The sequence below is a fragment of the Sander vitreus genome, chromosome 3, assembly GCF_031162955.1.
Source record: "Sander vitreus isolate 19-12246 chromosome 3, sanVit1, whole genome shotgun sequence".
In the NCBI taxonomy this organism is placed as follows: domain Eukaryota; kingdom Metazoa; phylum Chordata; class Actinopteri; order Perciformes; family Percidae; genus Sander; species Sander vitreus.
In genome coordinates, this window is record NC_135857.1 from 29,308,941 (window position 1) to 29,330,413 (window position 21,473).

The 21,473-nt window shown below is 39.3% G+C and overlaps 2 protein-coding genes across 2 annotated transcripts in view; one reads left to right on the forward strand and one right to left on the reverse strand.

Annotated features, from left to right (window-relative positions):
* The window catches only part of sdhdb (succinate dehydrogenase complex, subunit D, integral membrane protein b), a 12,627-nt gene extending 7,020 nt beyond the window's left edge, over positions 1-5,607 (forward strand). The window contains exons 3-4 of the mRNA XM_078246875.1: positions 126-276; positions 3,601-5,607. Coding sequence (XP_078103001.1) covers positions 126-276; positions 3,601-3,766 — 317 coding nt within the window. The 3' untranslated portion in view covers positions 3,767-5,607. The remainder of the gene's footprint in view (positions 1-125; positions 277-3,600) is intronic.
* Positions 5,234-15,856, reverse strand: LOC144515769 (uncharacterized). The gene is made up of 7 exons (XM_078246874.1): positions 15,702-15,856; positions 15,407-15,458; positions 13,564-13,639; positions 13,381-13,395; positions 13,060-13,200; positions 11,809-11,960; positions 5,234-8,619 (listed from the first exon to the last, which is right to left on the reverse strand). The coding sequence occupies exons 1-7, from the start codon at positions 15,833-15,835 to the stop codon at positions 8,416-8,418; spliced, it is 774 nt and encodes a 257-aa protein (XP_078103000.1). The 5' UTR covers positions 15,836-15,856; the 3' UTR covers positions 5,234-8,415.
* Between the last annotated feature and the right edge of the window lie 5,617 nt (positions 15,857-21,473).

Here is a 21,473-nt window from a genome sequence, read left to right on the forward strand (position 1 = left end):
TCATCAAGCCAGGTAAAGGGAATTGTGTCCAAATCAGATTAACTATCTAGCTCTTTGTTTGGGGACAGCTGTTTTTTACTTTCACCATGCAGAGAATTAAGGCTGCCGTCTCTCTTGCTCTACAGCGGGCTCCGGATCCAAAGCCGCCTCTCTGCACTGGACAGCAGAGCGAGTGCTGAGCATCTTGCTTCTGGCCATGGGACCCGCAGCCTATTTTAACCCCTGTCCTGCCATTGACTACTCCTTGGCTGCTGCCCTGACCCTGCATGGACACTGGTAAGATGGGCAAACTGTGATCTGAACCCTGAGGATGAAAGTTTTGTACGTGCGAACATAGGAAGGTTTCATGTTCATATTCAAGTTTAAACCGATAATTTCTCTGTAATGATGCTTTTCTTGTCCTTTTTTTAATATTACATTTAACACATTGAATCAGCACCACATATTCCATTTCTAACCCACAGCCCTCAGCTCTTTACTTGGTAACTACGTAGTAAGGCAAAGGTCTCCCTCTGGTCGGTTTGTGGCTAAAAGGAGGCCAGGCTATTTCCTCTTCTTGTGGTAGTTCTTGCATATTGCCAGTTTTTTAAAGAGACATACCGTAGATCCAACCTTCATGAAGGTTATATGCTGTGTTTAGAGCCAGATTGATGTAGGAATAAGTATCGGTTAATTTCCCCCCTCTAAAACCATTTAGAGGGGGGAAATTAACCGATATGGCGGCCGATAAAGTGAATTTTTGAGGATTGTGCACCGATATGACTATGCAAAGGTACTTAGAAGGCTGCTTTCTTAAACAAATAACTTTTATTAAAGAGTATTTAATATTATTATACATACAATGTATGTCAACCAATTCTAGAAATTAACACTGAGAAAATAGCAAAATAAAGTACTGTATGTTCAGTATTGGTCAATGCTGACCATTTAAATAAAGAACTACATAATGACAATTTCTAAATCACCCCGAGCATCGTTTTCTACATGTTCTGGGAGAAAAAAAAAAAAAAGTAAAGTATCTGTGCATATTGGACAACCTATACCAGTACACCAATACAGATGTCTTAGTGTTGTGTATATTCAGTTTTTGTTGAAACTGTTTTAGAGCGGTAAAGTTGATCAACTTTATTGTCATTTTGGGGGCTGAGAGGTGTTATTAACACAAAATATCCACCCTGCTCACATCAATGAGGCTAGACTGGGTAATACAATTTAACAGTACCACAAACTTCAGCCTCCAAAATGACCAATACATATGACTGCCTCCCTTCATGTGAGGTCCATAGGGAGTTGTAGTCCAGTGCATAATGGAGTATTAATTTGACTTCAGCATCCAGGTCAAATACAGTCATCCTCACCTTTTTGTAGTCCTACACCAGCAGCTTGTGGTTTACAGATCAAGAGCATTTGGGGAATATGAATGAAAGTTCTTTGAACCATCCACAGAGCTATTTCCCAAACGTCTCTACACAGTACAAAAGGCAAACTTTGTGCCATGGGACTTTGGTTGGGGGGGGGGGAAGGGGAATTCAGCCATCTCGCCGTAGCTGTCAGCCTCGGTTAGTTCAGCTGTGTTTGTAGACTTGAGTCATCGGCTTTGGCTTAGCGTCACCGCGACGTGTTCTTCCATCAGTTAGAGCGCCGACTAAACAGCATGGCAGGTGTAGGCTACAAATCCCAGTCATGAGTAGTGATAAGTCTTATTAAGCTTTTATACGGCTTTTGACACAGGCGCGTATCTCAAAGGGTCAAGCCATGTCCTCTTTGACCTAAAGCAGTTGGACGACTGCTCTGATGTCGTTTGGCGTTGTCATTGGCATGGATTAAGGCATGAGATGGTTGGAAAGTCTACTCTTTTCTGCCGTGACTGGGGATAAGCATAGTCTGCACCTAACAGGATTTTATAGCACTATGTTGGAAGTAGATTTCAATAAGACATTAAGCTTTTTGAATTAGGCTGGCCTATTTGTCAGTCTAGTTTCAAAAGAAAACATCTGTTTTGTTTTCTGTTAAAGATTATGTTTTGGGCATTTTTAGGCCTTTATTGACAGGACAGCTGGAGACATTAAAGGGGAGAGAGAGAGGGGGAATGACATGCAGCAAAGGGCCGCAGGTCGGAGTCGAACCCGGGCCGCTGCGTCAAGGAGTAAACCCTCTATATATGGGCGCCCGCTCTACCAACTGAGCTATCCGGGCGCCCAACATCTGTTTTATTAATAATAATACAGTTGAAGGTACAAGCATTTGTACATAAAAATTGAAAGCGAGAAGTTATGACTCCCGAAGTGCATTTCGGCACAAAACATCCAATTACCGAGCTCTGCTACTAGTGCCGTTATCGGCAGGGTTGGGCATCGAGAACCGTTTCAAATTAAAACCTGGTTTAAAAATTCTGTTTCCAAAAGAATCCTAAAGAAACATAAAATTGCAGCTCTGCTTATCTGTTCCTCAACAACTACACATTGACGTTTTGTCTTGACTCGATGACGCCGGCAAAGCAATACGTTTTAGTTTTAGTTTTTTTTGTAACACTAGGAACTCCAGAAAGATCAGTAAGCGATGCGAGCACACAAGTCTGGGTAAGGCCGTGCGCCATGGGTCGCAGGTTTTCTTCTTAAGTCCGATCAGCCAAACACTTGTTGTTGTTGTTGTCAGCGCAGCCGCCGCCTCTCTCTCGCTCAAACACACACTCGCTACTCACACTCGCAGTCATCATTCATCCAAGACGCAGTGATTGTTGAATAGAGCAGACGTGACGTTGCTCGTGAAGCAATGTCTGGATAATTATTTGAATTTTATTTTGAACTGTTTTCGAGCACTGGACCTACCGTATGTAGGACGGTGTCATTTTGGTGTGTTTCGGTGTACAGTTATAGTACAGTGAATGAAAAAAGAATTACCGGATTATTACTGAACCATATTATTTAATAGCAGCAACCAGATTTGACTGTATGACATTAATTTACCGGTTCCACAAACTGTATGACGTGAATTGTGAATATAAATTGTGTTTTTAGTTTTTACAACACAAGCAGCAAGCATGTGACCTGTTTTGACCCCGCCCCCTCAAAGAATCGATAATCGTTTAACAGGAATTGAGAAGCGGTATCGGAATTTGGAATGGTTAAAATCCAAACGATACCCGACCCTAGTTTTCGGTGGGTGGAAGCTGAATATAACGCGGTTGAGAGAACTGATTTTACAATCTGCAACTTAACAGTAAATCAATTCCCTCAATTTTGGATGAATTCAGCAAATATGGCACAATGTTTGCTATTGCTTCTAGAAGCCAGCTCTATCTTTGTCACCCCCGAAACAGACAGACTTTACGCACAGATAGTCCAGGTGTTTGAGGCGCAACAGTTGGGAGTGTGGTCTAACTTTAAGAGCATTCTGGGGCGTTTGATCTAAAAACACCTTTTCGTGTGGCCGGGTTGGCCCACTGGGTAGAGCAGGCACACACATGCTGAGAGGTTTGCCCCCCCTCTTCTTTCCCACCTGTCCAGAAAAATTAAAGGCGCGGAAAAGACCAAATAAAATAAAAAACCCTTTTCTGTGTTTTTTTTTTTCTTTTCTTTTTTTTCTTTTTTTGTCTTGTAGGGGTATTGGGCAGGTGCTTACAGACTACGTTCATGGGGACACAAAGATAAAGATTGCCAATGCAGGCCTCTTCCTCCTGTCCACGGTCACCTTCGCTGGTCTTTGCTACTTCAACTACAACGACGTGGGAATCTGCAAAGCCATCGCGCTGCTCTGGAGCAAATGAAGTAGAACTTTGGACTGGGAAGCTTGGGAGGACCTCGACACTGGGATGGGAGCAATCTCGCCCCAGGCTGATTGTAAAAGTTCAAGGTGTTCTATGTAAATTCTTATAAATATATCATTTTTGACAATATTACAGTGATTCATTAGGATGTAATTGACGTCTATCAATTCAGGCTTGGTTTTTTAAGTTCTTTCTCAACAAGTGGCATCCATTTTCTCTTCTATGTGGGAGCTTCGCTTCCATTTGTGTTCAGCGTGGACTTTTATTTATCTTACATCAGCCTGTAGTCCAGTTAACTCAAATGTCACGACCATTTCTAACTATAAGAGATGTCAAGTATCCTGGCATGTAATCGTTATCTTTAATGGGGACATACATGTTTTGAACAAGACAGCTATGACTTCTATAAAGTCTTACAGAATAGTGCCGTTTGACATGTAATTTATTCTTTTCCTGTTAAGGTCCTTTTTGTGGCCGATTCCTTAAATGTATTTTATTTCAATCACAATGTGTTACATACTACCCTTTGCTCATGAACCCATCAGAAATAATGGGGCAGCACTACAGCTTGGAGCTGTATTTGTATGTTCACATCACCCTTCACACTAACCCCCTCCCCACCCCACCTAATGTGTCTATTAGAGCGGACTGCTTTTGCTTTTATTGGCCTGTTTAATCCAGGAGATCTGCTCTATTGAAGGCTGATTAAATGTAAGGTAGGCAAGATCGGAAGTGCATCATAAATTCAAGCCATCCAGCAATAAGCCTCCCTGTGCGCAGTGGCTAATGAAGTCTGGCAGCCTATAAGCTCTTAGAGCCAACAGTGTATAATCCACAGTAGGGTCTGAAATTAAAGTGCTCATATTATGCTCCTTTTCAGGTTCATAATTGTATTTAAAGGTTGTACCAAAATAGGTGTATGTGGTTTAATTGAGGCATCTCACTTCTCTTCCATCTTTGTTGGGAGTCTCACATGCATAGTACCTAGGTAAGGACTACTAGCCAGTCAGAAGCAGAGTATGAGGGCGTGCCACGCTAGCAGCTAGGCGAGCATTATAACGTGTGTTACAAAGTGACGCGTGTTCGTCACGGACGTTAAGGCTGGACTACAACAGAGCTGTTTGGAGCAGTTTGTGAACAGTGTTTTCTGTTGGAGATGGTAAGTCCCTTTGGGGTGGACTTTGGGCTTTTTCACTTTGTAAACCTATAACGTGCACAAAAATATATTTAACACAATAAAGGAAAGGGGGGGAAAAAAGCCAAAAAGCATAATATGAGCACTTTAAAAGCTGCAAAATGCCGTCCTCTGCCGATAAATGAGCATTCAGACGGTAACATCAACGCCCCTGTACCATTTAGTAGTGTTGTGCTTCATGTATGAATTATAAACTTTCCACTGTGTGAGTGAGCAAACGGCAAGTTCAAAAAAAGACATTTTGAAAATAATTTAAAAAAATTACATACATGCAGTTTTTTGTAAGTTTATTACATCTTGGCAAAAACTTCAATTCAATATGGCTGGCTAATCAAAACTGTTATCTTGGAACATTTACTCCTAGCTTTACACAGCCCTTGCATGCAGCTATTAATACCAGTAATTATGTTTGTACTCCTGGAATAGGCATTACAGGTTGATTTAATCACTAAAATCTGAGTTCTGGATTTAATCTGTTGTCACAATGCTCATGCAGTAAATGTTTGAGAGCTTACACGTTTGGTGTTGGTCTGTCAATTTGTAATTTCTGTTCAATTAATGTCTTTTCAGATTATACGCACAAGATTAGATGTGGCAAGAAAAATGCACTGTAATTGCCTCGGCAGAATAAAGTTGGCTCTACAGATGTTTTCATATTTTGACATTTTATGACCTAACAATATATACAATGACAAGAGTACAAAAGGTATATAAAATATAAAAAAAATGCTTATATGCTGTATATAAAAAGTCATCTGCACTTTTGTGCATATAAATGTGTGCTACAACTATTGAATAATGTTCTCCCTTGTCGGCATAGACATTTTGGGTGGAAAAAAACAATGGCTAGCTATATAAAGAGGCACAATACATTTTTGTTTTACTAGACAATATTGTAACTGAAAAAGGCTCAAACGCATTTCACATGTTCAGAAGCACAAATAATTATACACTATAATCATGAATGCATCATTAGGAATTATGCATGAATGGTATTTCTTAACATTTAAACATACCTGCAAACTGGGGGGGGGTCCGATCTGAGATCCGGTGCTAATACGGCACCTTAAAGGGGTGATAGAATGATTATATAAGGTATTTTACACTGTTCCTTAAGGTCTCCTAATAGGGTATGTAACATTGGTTGGGCTGAAAATGGCCCGAATGCTATTTTATTAGGCCCTTAACTACCCTGTGAATATGGCTCTATTTGGAACAAGAGCTTTTCTTCCAAATATGGTATGCTCATGAATATTTAGATGAGCTGTGCACTGATTGGTTGAGGGAACCCCATAGAAACACAGTGGAGACGAGACAGCAGGTCTCATATTTCAGACACTGCAAAGTTATACAGTTTGTCGGGCTATTTCGTTATTAAATTCACTTCTGAGACTTTTTTAAGCGAGAAATCAACTATATAAAGCTCAAATATGGGCCGTTTTACGAAAATTGATGGCTAATTGCAAATTTGGTAAGACGTGTCGGACTTTAGCTAGGAGCTCCACACAGTGACGAGAAAGCGGCAACCTCCATACCCAGTTAAAGTCACCGTTTCTCGGTTACTGGACTACCGGGGCTCCGCGGAGCTGGCTGGCTGCCAGCTGCCGGCATAACTAGAGTATATTTACAGTTTGAATTTCGTCACGCCACTTATATAACATCTACTCCAAGGTCTTATAAAGCTAACAATGGTGTCCGATTTCAATTTAATGCATTTTTGTGAACATTAGGTATTTCGTTAGTTGCTAATGTCCCTTCAATCCTGTGTGTACAGATCGCGGCTAGTTAGCTTCACTTTCGACATAATTAAAGTATATTTACAGTTTGAATTTCATCACGCCACTTATATAACATCTACTCCAAGGTCTTATAAAGCTAACAATGGTGTCCGATTTCAATTTAATGCATTTTTGTGAACATTAGGGATTTCGTTAGCTGCTACTGTCCCTTCAATCTTAAAAATCACGGCTAGCTGCAGGCCCTGGAGCTCCATCAGGGCCTCAGCATTTTGTAGTCCAGTAACCCAGAAACGGTGACCGCAGGCTTCCCTTCGTGACGGAGGTCCAGCTAGCTCACAGCGAGCCGGAGTCTATGAAGTAGGACACGCCGGGCGGCGAGGCAGCACCGGCCGCAGTCACGTAGCCTGCTGAGCTCCTGCTGAACTGCGACACAGTCAGATTTGATGTTTTTTCCTTGTTTGTTGTTTTTTCCTTTTTTCCTTATTAGTTTATCCTCAGAAACTGTTCATTGTACAGGTGCATATGGACTGTTATAATGTAATTTTGATCTGCTACTTTTGATCATATCCTACGCACCTGCCCGACAAAAGAGGTGTGCAAAAAAGCTTTCTTATGCGACACGCAGTCGGATAAAATTTGTAATTAGCCATCAATTTTCATAAAACGGCCCATATTTGACCTCTACATAGTTGATTTCTCGCATAAAAAAGTCTCAGAAGTGAATTTAGTGGTAAAATAGCAGATTAACAATGTATACAATTTCTGAGATCTAGCGACCTATTCAGAAGACTAAGCTGATCTCAGGTCAGTGGTGTAGCCTATGTAAATGTTGGGGCGTGACAAAGAAAGAGACTAGAGCCAAATGAGGAGGAGCCGCCGAGTTGACGTCAACTAGGCGGCTCGTTGAGATTTGCCCGTTTTCAGAGGCAGTTTCAAATTATGAGATTTGCAGAGGAAAGAGGTGTCAATGGGATTTTGAGGTTCTATGTATGTCCTAGTTACCTACTAAACTGTCATTATTCAGCTATGACAAGGTAAAATCGGTTTTGCATTCAATCACCCCTTTAACGACCGTTATATACCGGACCGTGGATTTCGGTGCTTTATTGTGCCACTTAAATACCTGCGCTTCTCTCTGATGCTCCGCAAACGGACGTTAGAGGCAACTGAAACGTTGCCGCACGGGACGCTAGTTAACACTACACTTGACAGCAGGTAACGTTAGCCTACTGTTAGCTAGCAGCTGGAGTAAACACGGTTAAAATGCTGACAGCTAAACGGTGTAAAAGTTTGTCTGTATGTCACTGTGTAGGATTCCAACAGTCTGCTGCTGCCGCTGTCTGAAAAACAGCACAGCCTCGCCTCGCCAGCCTCGTGGTGCATTCAAAGTTGTTGTAAAATACCCTTTTACCATCCAGTAGTTGTTTAACAGGAATTTACTGGTGAAATAAATTATTATTAAATTTTTAATAAATCATTTAATTTTGACCCTGTGGCCTTTTTTAGCCCTTCTGAGTTTGCAGGTATGTTTAAAAAAAAAAAAAAAACTACCACCTGCTCAAAAGTACTCCCCTGTACAAATACCCCCATTTCAGAAAAATCAGTGGTACTGTACAAGTCTTGTTTTTAAATTTAAAAAAAAAAACTGCAGGTTGTCCATATAGCAATGTATCATTAATGAGACAAACAGGGTGATTTTTGTTCTTGAATCACAATCAGTTAACGGTAGTAAACATACTACAAGACTCCACTTTACGATGCAAGACCAGTTTGTTCACAGAGGGGTCGTCAGTGGGTTCAAATCCCAGGAATTCAGACTTGTGCTCAGAGGACTCAAAAGTAAAGGTCTTTGATGCTGTGCATTGTTTCATGTAGAACAAGGCCTTGTGTGTGGGATTCTCAATATGTTTTGGAAGAACCTATAGAAAAACACATAACAAACCTTGTTTACTTGTCTGTTCCGTCACACTGCTGCACAGTGGACAGGATGGAAAGCCTACAGTAAAGGATGAACCTTAAAGGTCCCATGACATGGTGCTCTATGGATGCTTTTATATAGACCTTAGTGGTCCCCTAATACTGTATCTGAAGTCTCTTTTATATAGGCCTCAGTGGTCCCCTAATACTGTATCTGAAGTCTCTTTCCCGAAATTCAGCCTTGGTGCAGAATTACAGCCACTAGAACCAGTCCCACAATGAGCTTTCCTTAGGACGTGCCATTTCTATGTCTGTAGCTTTAAATGCTATTGAGGAGGAGAGAGGGGGAGCAAGGTGGAGGGTGGGGGGTGTGGCCTTGATCAACTGCCACTTTGCTCGTTTGAAAGCCATGATGTCTCTCTCTCATGGGTGGGCCAAATTCTCTGGGCGGGCAAAGCAGAGAAAGGGGAGGTAACCTTTCCCCTTATGACCTCATAAGGAGCAGATTCCAGATTGGCCCATCTGAGCTTTCATTTTCTCAAAGGCAGAGCAGGATACCCAGGGCTCGGTTTACACCTAAAGCCATTTCTAACCACTGGGGGACCATAGGCAGGCTGGGGGAACTCATATTAATGTTAAAAAACCTCATAAAGTGTCATGCCATGGGACCTTTAACATACGTGGGTAACATAAATGCTTATCACAATAAATGAGTGAATTATTTGTTCATGCAGTTAAAACTGGTGTCACTTTGGCTGCTTTTATCATCCCATAATGTATTCCATGTTTATCACTTGTTTAAAGGGTAACTGGTTTTTTTCAACCTGGAAAAACCCTATTTGCCTATGTTTTTGTGTCTAAGTGACTGATGGGAACCACAATAATTGACATTGGTTCAGTATTAAGCGAGATCAATGCAGTCGGCAGCGGTGAAACAAGCTACAATCTAAGTTAATAGGGCAATTGACCAGCTTGTATTTACCTTCACAAAAGTGCTCGTTTTGCCACTGACAGGCTCAGATTAATATTCTAAGTGTCTTTTTTTTGGGGGGGCTTTTTTCCCTTTATTGTGTAGAGACAGTGGATAGATGTGAAAGGGGGAGAGAGATGGGGGATGACACGCAGCAAATGCTTCCAACACGCTTGCGTGTCGTGTGAAAAATAGGCATCGGCCCTATTTCTAGCATGCACGCGTTTTCGGCGCGGCTCGAACGTGTGTTAACCTGTTAACATGGGAGCCGAAATAAAAACGGACACGCCACGCAGCTGACACGCTCACGCCACGCAGCCAGTGTGAAACGGCCCTAAGGAGGTCGACCTTTCTGTTAAAGATTAAGATTTTAAACATAAAAACATCCGCGAAATTGCGTTATAAACTAAAATACACTTCATTCAAAGTCGACAGAAACTAAATAAAACTACGAAAAGCCGTTTTGGGTCGTCTTTCCACTTTTCCAACCATCACAACTTTAGTTTTGGTTGAAATAAACACAAGGTTTACCGATTTATATGTGAAAATATGTTCAATCAATCAATCAACATTTATTTATATAGCACTTTACAGCAACCAGCAGGTATCCAAAGTGCTTTACATCAGGAACCAAGAATAAAACAACATATCAAACTATAAAAAGAATGAAATATGGAAAACATGAAAAAGTGCTTCCCAATAAAATGCAATACAATACAACAAATACAAATAGAAAACATAACAAACAACCATAAAAAAAACCTGACTAACTAAAAGCCTGCTTGAATAGCAGAGCCTTCAATTGCTTTTTAAAAGATTCGACAGAATTCACACAACGTAGAAAGGGAGGCAAGACATTCCACAGCCCAGGAGCCACTGCTGGGAATGATCGGTCCCCTCTAGGTCTAAAACGAGTACGGGGAACCACTAATAGCCTCTGACCTAATGACCCTCAGACTACGGGTGGGAGTATGAAGCTGTATCAAGTCAGAGATGTAGGGAGGATCTTGAGGCTCAGTCTTTCTTTTTTAAAATGGAGTCTGGTGGGTTTAGCGCTAGCGACTTCAGAGCTGTTTCTGGTTAAACAGAAAGGTCTCAAAGAGGTTTTAAAGGTCTACCTCTGAAGGGATCCTTTCCATAATGTTGTCAGACACTTAGAATATTAGTCTGAGCCTGTCAGTGTTCAAAACGAATACTTTTGTGAAGTTAACTACAAGCTAGACAATTGCCCTATTAACTTAGATTGTAGCTTGTTTCACCGCTGCCAACTGCATTGATCTCGCTTAATACTGAACCAATGTCAATTATTGTTGTTCCCATCAGTCACTTAGACACAAAAACATAGGCAAATAGGGTCCAGGTTGGAAAAAAAAAAACGGTAGTTAGCCTTTAATAAACATTGATCCTTGTCAACTTGTATATTTGGGTTGGTAACACATGACCAGGTCTTTTTTTACAACATAACCGGTAAATATATGTCATGAAGCATCTGGCTTCATGTTCCATTAGAAAATAACTTTATAACAGTCAGATTATGTTTGTGCTACAATCCTCTGATCTGGCAGTAAGATACTGTAGATACAGGTATGGTGGTATCATTATGTCATATCAAACATATAGAACATTTTATCATACAAAACTATATTTCTCTCAAGGATCGTTTTGCTTTTGTGGTTATACTAGTCCCAATATCAAGTGAAAAAACTTTTGGATGCTGTAATTTACACTTCTTGTACCCTCCACCTGCCTCGCTTACTTGTAATTCAGTTTGTTTATTACAGACAAGAAAGAAATTCTTACTCTTCAGTACTCAAAATTGTATGTCATTTAAAAAAAAATTTTTTTGTCTCTCTCTCTTTTCTCTTCTTTTTTCTTTCTTAATTTGCTTTCTATCTTTCTTACATTCTATTTTATTAATGTAATATGATGATGTGTTGACCTGCCAAGGGACTACAGATGAAAATTAGCTTTTTTGCTAACTCTGGCACATTTACACTTTGAGTGTAAACTAAAAATGTCCCTTTGAAATAAATAAAAAATACTGTATATCCATATATACAGTATATCTATATAGATATATCTATATCTATATAGATAGATATAGATATATTCTACATGATAAATTAGGTCCTTGATGTTGTTGCTCTGTCATCAGAACCACTTAGAGTGGACCTTCACACCACACACTGTAAATAACTGTAAATTATTTGTTTATACTCACACTCATTTCCTCAGGATAAATGTCATGGTTCTGTGTCCCACTGCAGCATACCACTATGTTCTTGTTATTCATTTCCACATACAGCATGGCTGGCTTGCCTCTACCGTTTTCCCCTGAGCTTTCAATGTAAGTCTGGATTTTGACTTTGCAGTCTAAAAAGAAAAGACATCATAAGCAAGAGGAAAAAGCAACATGTTCTTAAATGATGGGAGGAATGATGGAATTGTTATAGAAATGTGAAATCTGACAAAGATTTAAATCTTTTATTTAAAGAATATTTTCACAGTGTATCGGCTGCGTTGCTCAGTTTTTTTTTTTTTTTTGCGTCATGAGTGGATCTGTGTCAGTTTCAATGACACCGACTTGAGCGTACGTTCTGTGCGTGCGCGAGAGGTAATACGTCTCCATAACAGCAGGCGGCGCTAATCTGTATTGTCGCCCAAAAAATGAAAACCGAAAATGACGGAACATCTCTGTAGACCTAATAAACACAGAGCACGCTGTCGTCAGTAATTGTTTTCATCAGAGAGTGTTGATAGTAGTCAAGTCGTTGTTGTCATTACTCGCTGAACGGAAGAAAATACGATGGCTAGTAATAAGAAGATACTGGCGGTTTTCTCGTGCACTGATTCGCTAGTCAAGGGCTAGCGCTCCACAGGTCATTGAGTCCGACTGCCCACTGGCCGATTCAACAAGTCAAATCGGCCGAAAATCGGGTTGGTGTGTCAGCACCTTAACACACACTCGGCAGATTTCCTGACTAACATGGTCATGTTAAAGGTCCCATGGCATGAAAATTTCTCTTTATGAGGTTTTTTAACATTAATAGGAGTTCTCCCCCCCCCCCTCCGCCACACATGGCACATACTAAGGAAAGCTCATTGTTGGACTGGCTCTAGTGGCTGTAATTCTGCATCAAGGCTGAATTTCAGATACAGTATTAGGGGACCACTAAGGTCTACATAAAAGCATCCAAAGAGCACCATGTCATGGGACCTTTAAAATGCCATGGTCATGTTAGTCAGTAGGAGCCGACAAACATTTATGTGGCATTTCATTACAAAAATAAATTCCACATACATTTCTACCTCTAAAAACTGATTTCCAGCAACTTGCTTCATTTTTAAATGATGAACATGTCTATATAGAAGCTGTCATGACAGTGTTACGATTGTTGATGAAACTGGAAATCCATCTATAAAGGCTGGATTAAAGTACTATATATTTTGCTTGTATTTGGCTGCATCTTACCAGGGTGAGATAGCTGATCGCTGTTTAAGTTTTGTACTTGAAAATGACCTTCAGCATTTAAAAGCAGGAATTTGTTGTCCATGCTTCGGACCAAATAATCCTTGGGGCTTTGGAAGCATTTAAAACTGTCTTCATCCACATCTGCATTTTGAGAGAAGAACACAGTTACACCAGTAACGTCATACACTTGAAATCTACTACATCTATATTTTACCATAAATGGAGGATGAAGAAGAAAAGCATGAAACTGAGGCAATGCATTTGCCACAAATGTATTGCCTAGAACTGTGTAATTTAAAAACAATACAAGAATTGCCTTACCTGTTGCTGTTGCCACTTTAAATAGCGAGCAGTGGACAGGAAAAGAGAAGATTTCAGGATTTATTTACAAGCAGTAAAAAAGAATAGGGATTATATAGACATAATGAATACAATATAGTATTTTATACCATATAATAGTAATAAGTACTACAAAGAAAGAATAAAATATGAAATCACTTTTACCTTGAAAGTAGAAGGCATTCCGAAATGTTTGAAAAAATGTAACACGGGCGCAGCCATTAGTAGCCATCAGGTAGACCTGGTAAAAAAACAAGTCTTTTTTAGGTTATGGTATACAGTACATTGCTGTCTGCCACAGAGTCTTTTTTTGATGTGACCAATGGGTGGTGCCATTTTTTTCAAATTCCACACACGTTTTAGTTTTAAAGGTCCCATGGCATGAACATTTCACTTTATGAGGTTTTTTAACATTAATATGATTTCCCCCCCCCTCCACCTTGCCCCCCCCTCTCTCCTCCTCAATAGCTACAGACACAGAAATCGCACAGCCTAAGGAAAGCTCATTGTGGGACTGGCTCTAGTGGCTGTAATTCTGCACCAAGGCTGAATTTCGGGAAAGAGACTTCAGATACAGTATTAGGGGACCACTAAGGTCTATATAAAAGAGACTTCAGATACAGTATTAGGGGACCACTAAGGTCTATATAAAAGAGACTTCAGATACAGTATTAGGGGACCACTAAGGTCTATATAAAAGAGACTTCAGATACAGTATTAGGGGGACCACTAAGGTCTATATAAAGAGACTTCAGATACAGTATTAGGGGACCACTAAGGCCTATATAAAAGAGACTTCAGATACAGTATTAGGGGACCACTAAGGTCTATATAAAAGAGACTTCAGATACAGTATTAGAGGACCACTAAGGTCTATATAAAAGCATCCAAAGAGCACCATGTCATGGGACCTTTAAGTGTACTAAAAGATGGGTAACAAATTAAAGCAAAAAAAAACACACAACACAACAATCCTCAAGAACAGTTTCATTGCTTCTTGTCATTTTTTCCTCTAATGAACACATTTTTTGCCTTATTTGGTGTTTTGATAAAGGTGGTGGAGAGCGCTGTCTCAGTTTGATGCCCCAGTCTCCCACAGCTGGGAGTTCTAGGCCTGCTCAGCTGTTTCAAACATGGATAGGATGTTTAATGTACTGTACAGTGTGTTTATACAATAATTTATGGAGGTGAGACATGGAAAAGCAGTTTTAGAAAGATGAAAATATATTTGGGCCCACCAGGTAGGGGGTCGAGTTTTCCCATGTTATCCTATGGAGACTGACATGGGAACCAAAACCTAACCTTCAGGGAATGTTCCCGCAACCACAAACTAACGTTCCCAGAACGTTCTGGGAACCATCAATTGTTAGCTGTGTGACGGGCTGTGGGTCGTTAAGGGCACTTATTTGGATGTGCAGTGGCCTAACCCACGTAAAAACCTAGTGAAACGACATTTTACACAATAGAAACATGATATAAATGGGAAAACTTACTGTTCTAGAAATGGCAGAATCACCCACAGTGCATGATATTTCAATAACCGCTAACGATGATGGCAATGGTGGCAATGAGTTGTTAACAGACATTTACGAAGACGTACAGCCCAGCAACAATCTATCTAAAATAACACCTTTTGGGAGTACCATTCATGATATGTAGTAAAATATTGAAGTTGTGGGAAGTGTATATGGCTTAAACTGTATGTTTCAAACGTCCCGACCGAGGGACGAATGAAACATAACGCACGTCCCACTCTTGCTGTAATAACTCCTGAACGGTTTTGTTCAAAGCTGAAAATGCAACTGTGTAGGTTGCTATTGACAAAATATTAGCTTTCAGTGCGATACGATCGCTTTGTAAATTACGTTTAATTTAAGTGTTTCAACTGTCCCCGGCTCTCCTAGTGTTGAGTAACGTTTGTCACCTATAGTGTCCACATACTCATGCACAAACAGACATTACAGCAAACACTTGGCTTGGTGTGATCAAACACCCAACCCCATCCTACCTTTAATGAAGATGCGGTGTAGACTATTCGAGTTTCTCTCGTCCACAATCCCCTATAAACGAGGGCGACAGACAGAACAAAATACATAAAATCAATTCCTGCCAATCCTTTAAACTAATAAAGTCCCTAACTAATGTCATTCAATTTTCTCTCTCTCTCTCTCTCTCTCTCTCTCTCTCTCTCTCTCTCTCTCTCTCTCTCTCACTCTCACTATGGGTGTGGGATGCAGAATACAGTCTGCATACTCTTTATTCTTTAATGTTGCTGGACACCGGAATATATATTCGTGTGTTACCTTGCTCCCAAACGTGCCACTCCCTGGTCTGAAAGTAGTGCTCCGTCTCTCCGAAGACAAAAATGTAAGTACAAAGCAATATGATCTAGAGTGGAATCGAAGCGGAGGTGGCCACGCGTTTCCGAATCTGACATTAGGCGGAAGTGAAAATAAAGTTGTCATGGACTAAACGAAATTGCTATTCCTGTTTCACTTTCTTTAAAAATTCCTGTTTTAGGCTTAAGTCTGATGTGCATATCTCTCACTTCTTAGGTTAGTTTTTAACATAAAAACAAATTAACAGTTGTACTCTTTGCCTTAAAAGTAAGCAGACGATAATGTTACTCAGGAAATTTACCATGAAGATCAATTTTCTACAACGCTAGAATATGATGCCTCTGTTTCTCCCTCTCTCTCTCTCTCTCACGGGCTAAAATATCAATTTCCTAAGTCATATTAACTTCCACTGTTCGCTTTTAATGCAGAGTGTACAACTGTTAATTTTTTGCAAATGACAGTGACTCATTGAATGGTTTCAGTTAAGAGCAGTAGTTCATAAATGTATATTTTAAACTATCATTCATTCAGTCTATCCGCTATTATCTGCCACACGTTTTCTCTCGATTTTTTATTTTTTATAGAGGACGAGTTTCCTTCTTTACATATTATATGCCTTGCTCCCTTGTATATATGGACATAGAAAATAAAGACACTGACGAAATTGACTCTAACATCTAGAAACTATAAAGATAATAAAGTGATAAATATAATGCACACTGTAAACATGAATGTAACAGAGTATATTCATCAGTTATTTCCCCCCCCAGCAAAATATAAGGTCAAAAACCATTGGGGTGTCCTCCCCCTGTTGTTACATGAATGTACAGTAGCCTACATCACTAGATAGTTACTGGTCCAGTGAACTAAGACTATAATTTGGGAGGATTGTACAATTAGGATATGTTCTTTAAATTGTACAATCCTCCCAAATTATAGTCCCAGTTTACTGGACAACACAATTTGTGTGCTAAGAGTGCCAAGTGTACATTTAGAATTACAAAGTCATTTGTTTCTTTATTTCCTCTTTTCCAAAAGTCGTCTTTGTTGGCCCTGACTATGTAGCTGTCTGCCACCAGGGGGCAGAAACGAGCTGAGGAGGAAAATGTCAGGAATGCTACAGAGAAGTCAAAGTCACAGGTGTTAAAGTGCAAAAAAAGTGAAAAACCATCTTCTTTTGATTTAGTAAACTATAAAGGATTATTGTGTCAAAAAAAAATATCGGCATTTGTGTCAACACAAGTTGTTAGGTATTATGGTTATTGTTGGAGCTATTCATTGTTTTGTTATACTAAATAGTAAAATATTTACTTATTTATTTTGTTGCTGTTATGTTTGAATTATACAGCTTACTAAGTGTAATAATGACATCAGTTTCTTTATTTTCGTTACTTTCAATACCTGTTTCCTGTTTACATTCAGACTGCAGGCAAAAGTGGCCCAAATCTGATTTTTTTGGGGGTAAAGTGACCAGGTCAGACTTCTTCAGAAATAGTGTGAACACACAAATCTAGCCCAGATCTGATTTTTTCAAATCAGATTTAGACGACTTCCATATGTAGTCCGGAATCAGACCCAGGTCTGATTTTTTTCAATACGGCCGCAGTGTGAACAACCAAGGAGGATTTGATTTGATTTTTACGTCAATCTACATCGACATTTGTCACCATTATGCGCCAGCGGGAGTTAGCCCTAGACACAGACAGTACAATTAAAAACCTGACTAGGCCTACAAAATGGAGAACAGTGATGGAGCAAGTCAATGGAGGGAGATTTGTAGCCATAACCCCGCAAAAGGCCAAAATAGCCAATTTGGCTCTCTTTCTCTTCATCTACTCCTGCTCATTAATATTACAGCCGCCATTATGCAAACATTTTGAAATAAAAGTGAAAATGCTTACTTCCTCCATAACCTCCCTAACTTTAGTGAAACAGCGTGCTGCGTCTGATGTCATTGTTATTGTTCTTTTGCGCATGCGGGTCATTTCAAAACCGCAAACAGTTCACACTGGAATCTGATATAGGCCACATTTTAAAAGGTAATGTGAACAGCCAAACAAAAAGGCTGGCTCCGTTATTCGCTGCAAACAGAGGACATCTGAAGCTGTGGTGGAGGGGAGGTCACTGAAGAAACTGTTATCCATCATGGATAACCCCGACCACCCACACTGTCGCACGGACCGCTGCGTGTGAGATAACTATCTCATTACCTCACACATTACAATGTTTCACTATTATGCTACTTGCACACTGGTTACTTCATATTTAATATTATACATATTTTATTTTGTTATTATATACTATGTATGTAGGTTGTAAATTGTATTCTACATTTGTATGTACATTATTTCCATTACTCTAAGTATATCTTTTTTTAAGTAGTTATGGCATTTTTATCTTATTTTTTTGTTAATCTTATTTATTATTTCTAGTATATTTCTTGTATTTTCTGTATGTGTGTGAGTGAGTATGTGTGTATGTCCTTGTAACTTGCTGCTGTAACAGAGACATTTCCCAATTTGCAATTAATAAAGTCTATCTATCTATCTAGTATCTATATCTATATATGGGTAAGCAGGGAGAGTACCAGGTAGGTAGATAACGGGCAGGGGTTGTGGTTTTTTTATCAGGGCAAGAGAGACACCATTGTTCTTTTGTTGAATTCTTTGCTTGCCAAAACTGGAAAAATTAACCTCACAAAACGCCATACTTGCCTGGACAATGGACATTTTTATTCTCTGTGTAAGATTCATTCCTTCGGTGCCTCAGTGGCTGTTAGATTTTGAGTTTTTGTTTGTTTTGGTTTAGTCTGAGGACAAATTGCCACTACGGTTATATTTTCACACACTTGTTGAAGCACCACATCCAGCACAGGTATGCAATGATTCAAGGTCCTGTTAATACAGTTTTGCTTACCACAAACTACAAAAACTCAAGCTACAAACATGCACCTATTTGCTGTCATTTTTAGTGTATTTCAAGTGCGTCAGTCATTCCAAATGATAGACCAAACAAACAAGGTATTGTAGAAGTTTACCTTGTTTAGCTTTGTTGTCCTTGTTTTTAGCCTCATGTCTATTTCTGTGCGTGTACTTTGACAGCAACAAAAAGAGGGAGTCAAATTCCTTGTATGTGTTCTCACTCATTAAATCTAATTCTTAATATTTTTTAGGTTAAAGAGGAACAGACTTAAAGATGCTTGTGTATTTTAGTTTTTCTATTTGTTATCCATTAAGAGGTTTCTGCAGAGAGGGAACTCCAAACAAATCTCATTAAAGTCTCTGTAACTTCAGTTAAAGCGCCTGTATTTTTTTTTAAATATTAACAATCGATCACATTACTATTTGCACATGAAAGGGGATCAAAGTGTTGAACCCAGAAAGAAATATCACCCAAGTTTTTATTTCCCCTCAGCTCTATGGTGCTTGATGGTATCTTAAAGAGCTCATATTATGCTCATTTTCAGGTTCATAATTGTATTTAGAGGTTATATCAGAATAGGTTTACATGATTACATTTTCAAAAAACACCATATTTTTGTTGTACTGCACATTGCTGCAGCTCCTCGTTTCACCCTGTGTGTTGAGCTCTCTGTTTTATCTCACTTCTGTTCCATCTTTGTTGGGAGTCGCACATGCGCAGTAGCTAGGTAAGGACTACTAGCCAGTCAGAAGCAGAGTACGAGGGCGTGCCACGCTAGCAGCTAGGCGAGCATTATAACGTGTGTTACAAAGTGACGCACGTTCTTCACGAAAGTAAAGGCTGGACTACAACAGAGCTGTTTGGAGCAGTTTGTGAACAGTGTTTTCTGTTGGAGATGGTAAGTCCCTTTGGGGTGGACTTTGGGCTTTTTCACTTTGTAAACCTATAACATGCACAAAAAAAGATATTTTTTATTTTTAAGCGAAAAACTGTAAAACCTTGCTGTAAATTACCTGCTCAGTACCAAACAGCAGACAGAGTTAGAGACCAGAAATTGTACATAGTGGCATAGAGTTTAGAGCTAAAAAGACAGTGAAACGTAACTCTAACTTGTGTAATGTTCAGTCACAGTAGAGTTCAGACCCAGTACTGGACACGGACATTTAGAAACTTAACCCTAGTGTTAACGTACTGTATGAGATGATAACCTTACATTAATATGAACCATCGCTTTATCTGTTAAGTACAGAGTGAAGAACTCCTTATTGCGAAACATTATAATCTCTGAAAGGTTGTCAAACATTGGTTGAACTCTGCCTGACATCAGTCATGAGAGATAAAAACAAGACAAGAAATCATATACGATGAACACAGCAGTGGTTGTACACCAGAACACCCTATTTGTGCCCTGTCAGTAGGAGGCTGCATCAAGGTATAAACCAGCTGTGTGCATCTTGTTTCATAAAGGACAGCTTACGTTGTAGGTCACAGGGTTCAGTGACTTTTTGTTCCTCCTTTTCATTTAGTGGTGCTGGTGAAGCCACAGGTTACCAGCAAATTAGGTGTGATGTGATAGTGGACACCGCTGGATTGCTTGTTTGTATTCATTATTTGCTGCTGGGACAAAAGTGACAAGTCAGGCCTCTCTTCTCATTTCTCTACTCAACTATTATATGAAATACTGCATAAAAGTGAGGATAACAACTTTTTAGCGTTGTCGTTAATAAACAAAATGTCCTTTCAACGTCTGTGTGAGGGGATCTTTGTGAAGCGTAAGTCCCCAGAGGGCTTCCCACCACAAAGACACTATTTCTGGGATACAATTTACTGGATCTTTCCCTCTATTTTCTGCTTCACTTGTCTGTCCAATAACAAAATAATTTACATAAGATGAATTATATAAAAATGAACTCAATCAACTGTCCACAAAGCACCTTATAATGATTTTTCAAAAGAACATCTAATTGTTGTAATGGTAGCATTCGTAACATTATTAACATGAGTCACTATGACTTTGCTTGATATTCCCAATGTTTTCTATTTTAAAGAAATAGTTCAACAATTTGAGAAATGTGTTATTAGTTGTCCTACATTAGACGATCGATCCTAGTCTTATGTTTGTGCATAAAACATAGAACTTCACATAAAGTAACTATTCCTCCACAAACTAATTCTGTACAATTCTGTATCTAGGACTCAGAAGTCACTACAGGCACTAGCCTTGTGTAGTGAAAATAAATTATCCCATTAAAACCACAAACTATTTTTACATTTCCATGTGTGTACAGATTAAATACGCAAAATAAAATGAGATAATAAAGGGAGTTTTAGGTAGTGTATTTTTGAACTTTGAAGAGAGCCAGTCTAGCTGTTTCTCCCTCCTCCCAAACCATTAATGTTTAGCTTAACTGTTCACCCCCCAACTATATTAATGCACAGACATAAGTGTAGTATGGATCTAATCATCTAACATTCTGAAGGACAGTAAATAAGCAGTGTTCCCAAAATGATTCCTTTTAAATGTATTAAGTAATTTTGAAGATCTTGTGCTGCGTGGTGTCCTATATAGGTCAGTGGTTCTCAAACGTTTTTTTCAATAATGTACCCCTTGTGAATTGTTTCTTTAAGCCAAGTACCCCCTGACCAGCGCTAATCATTTTTGGTAGAAAAAAAAAAGTCTATATAAAGAGGAACAGTACAACGCTGTCAGTGATAGATTTACTAACAGCCTTGTAACTGAAAAATCAATTAAATGCTAATGAGACAAGGAGACAAAAACTGTAAAAAAGACAAAACCTTGGAAAACGATGGTAG

Excerpts from the sequence above, each read along its gene's own strand:
- LOC144515769 (XM_078246874.1), bottom strand. The coding sequence starts at position 15,835 with ATGTCAGATTCGGAAACGCGTGGCCACCTCCGCTTCGATTCCACTCTA. Across the intron at positions 15,459-15,701 it reads GTGGCACGTTTGGGAGCAAG|GGGATTGTGGACGAGAGAAA; the intron begins GTAACACACGAA and ends CCTCGTTTATAG. Across the intron at positions 13,640-15,406 it reads ACACCGCATCTTCATTAAAG|GTCTACCTGATGGCTACTAA; the intron begins GTAGGATGGGGT and ends TTTTTTTACCAG.